Raw genomic sequence first — 2,837 nt, 5'->3', positions numbered from 1 at the left:
ATACACTAAAAGCATTCGAAACAGATTGCTCTTCGAAGACTAGATTCCAATTCACTAATCCTAGCTCATTTTTCTAAACTATTATAATTCAGTTTTAAAGTAACTATCATTCCTGATTTGTCATCATATTTGTTGATTCATCACAAAATATTGACAAAATAATCATTGAATGGTCTGAGACTCCCAAATGCTCCACTTCGGATTTATACTGTATTTTTAGTTTTTTCTTAACTTTAAATCTGATAAAACAATGATCTATACAAGTTTGAGTTAAGTCTACTATTCTAGTCGGTTTCGAATACTAAACAATCTAAACCATGACTTGCTAGCATACCACGGTATTTTATCGACAGATAAAATATCCAGATTAATGTCTCCAGTGTAGATACTATTCTGCTCATGACACGGACATGATCAACTGCTCAATATCAATAAGGTACTCTTCTATTGATGAACTATGTAACCTGTATGCAGCAAGAAGTACAAAGTCAACGTTATCAGAGTGACAGGATAATTTTAGGCAGTCAGCTGATAGGAGCTCTGAACACGTGTCTACAATATAACATCGATAACACGAGCGTACGTACACAATTACACCGCCTGACCGATATGAGTCATTACAATGAGCAAAGAGATCAAAACCCTCAATTTTATAAAAACTAACTTCATTACTCATTACCCATACTTCTGTTAAAATGACGAAATCAGGTTTTACCTTCATTAGATTAAGCTCAATAATAAACAATTCAAAGTTTTGACGTAAGCTTCTTATATTCTGAACAACAAGTTTTAATGAGTGGGTCACGTCAAAAATAAATTAAGAATTATTATTGTGATAAACAGGTAAACTACACACAAAGTTTAAATGTTAAAAACTATAAAAATATGTATTGTAGTAATAATAATACTGAAAAACTCCTGCACTACAATTCATAAATTTCTAATTAAAATGACAAAATACCAATATCCTATATCTTTATAGTGTTAAAAAATTACATAAGCCGTTAAAAAAGGTGTTTACAATAATAAAAAATACAAATTTAAAAATTAAGAACCTAATTGGTCCAAAATAAAAATATTCATTTAAAATGCTTAAGTATTACTAAGATTACAAGAAATTTTACTAACTTAAACAAGTTGTTAGCACTCACCTACTGCAAAATTTGACATAACAAAACTAAAAGGAGGTGACGAAGTGTAAAAAGAAAACTTACAAGTTTGCTAGATCGTCCATAGTTGTTACCACCTTCACACGGTCGCCTGCATTCTTCCTCATTAGGATCTTGCTACCTCTTATCCAGAGGTAGGTGTAAGCCTTGTCTTTCTTCACTTGGCGCGCAGCATTGAGAAGTTTGCGACGACCAGGAGCCAAGCTCTCATTCACATACACCACATCTGCAGGTCTCGAAGTATGTCCTAGGTCATGTGTGTTGAGGTTCCTCTTCACCCTCCGCTTCTGCAGCAGACCCTCAGCGTCCAACCTCCTAACCATCTTCACGACGATTCCAGGTGGTTTCCCGGAGCCGTCCCTCGTTGCGGAGTCTATGACACGCGTCGTTCATGCCGTCTTCCACGGGGTAGTCGAGGGCCCTTCCCACCATCTTCACCAGACTCACCACGTTCTCACCTTTCTCCACTGGGATGCCATGTATCTCAAGGGTGTTACGCCGCGAGTATTGCTCTGCCTCGTCCACCCTGGCCTCCAGACTTGAGACCTGACGGCGAAGGGAAGCATTCTCACTCCTCAGATCTTCAGCAATCTTCGCCCACGCTGTCAACTCCTCCCTCTGCTTGTTGATCAGATCCTTGATCTGGGCTATCTCCTCGTGACAGGCGTTTAAAGAGCCGCCGAGGCTAGTCTCAACTCGCTTGAAGTCATCTTTAATCTCTGTCACAAGCTTAAGAACATCATCGTAAGACACACTGGTCTTGGACTCAAGGACCATACTCTTACGGCGTGTCTGAGCACACGGGTCACATCTCCACACTTCATCGTTCTCCACCAAATAACTGACATCGTCGTTACTCATACTCATACATTTTCCGTGAAAATTATTTTACATTCAACGCAAGATAATTTGACTTTAACATTTTTCAAGGACTTCAAGCACTTTGAACAATCGGCCATTTTAGTTGATAAAACAAGTTACGCAAATAAAATAATAATTTACTTCAAAGTTATATATTGTTAAATGTTAAAAAAAAACGTTGAAAAACTATAAAGTAATAAGTATTATACATATGGCAGAAATCGCATATTTAGCAGTCCAAAACAGGAACACAGATAAGGCAACACAACTGATAAGACCAGCGATACACAACCGTTCCGCTCCGTGTCTGACTCATTACTGACAATGTAACTTTAATCTCTTTATTAACTATAAACTAGGTTCTTAAGAATTTTCATTCATTTTACATAACTGGATTAGAAATTGATGTTTATTTGGTACCCCTCACATAATGGCTGGTTTGAGCCGCAAAATGAGCTTGTAGGTACCAGAAATAATTAAAGGAAATAATATAATTAACTGATACTTTTGACAATTGTACAGAAACCATATCATATAGTTTTAGGTCCATACCAAGTCCTTAATGACAAATACAGGATGAGGAAATTTTATTATTTATTATTATTTTATTATAAATTTTATTATTTTTTCATTTTTTCCCTAAATTCTACTGGCAACTGTTAAGCCCTTACAATATTAATCGAGAGAGATATACAAGAACAGGCAGTTTTGGTGCAATCCCCCAGATGGGAACTGCTACGACAGATATTAAAATATTATCTATATTTGTTTTCCTTGAACATCGTCTATAGTTAATAATTGAAAACA

General features: G+C 36.2%; 1 protein-coding gene across 1 annotated transcript; it reads right to left on the bottom strand.

The window, feature by feature from the left end:
* Positions 1–1,214: 1,214 nt before the first annotated feature.
* Positions 1,215–2,030, bottom strand: LOC124374417 (the record flags this gene model as incomplete). Its single annotated transcript, XM_046832632.1, has 2 exons — positions 1,628–2,030; positions 1,215–1,542 (listed from the first exon to the last, which is right to left on the bottom strand). Coding segments are annotated over exons 1-2 (731 nt in total), but the record flags the coding sequence as incomplete, so codon positions are not given.
* Positions 2,031–2,837: the final 807 nt, after the last annotated feature.

Source organism: Homalodisca vitripennis, unplaced genomic scaffold (genome assembly GCF_021130785.1).
Source record: "Homalodisca vitripennis isolate AUS2020 unplaced genomic scaffold, UT_GWSS_2.1 ScUCBcl_8340;HRSCAF=16413, whole genome shotgun sequence".
Taxonomy (NCBI): domain Eukaryota; kingdom Metazoa; phylum Arthropoda; class Insecta; order Hemiptera; family Cicadellidae; genus Homalodisca; species Homalodisca vitripennis.
Note: the sequence above shows the minus strand (reverse complement) of the source record. Positions and strands in the feature narration are given on the sequence as shown.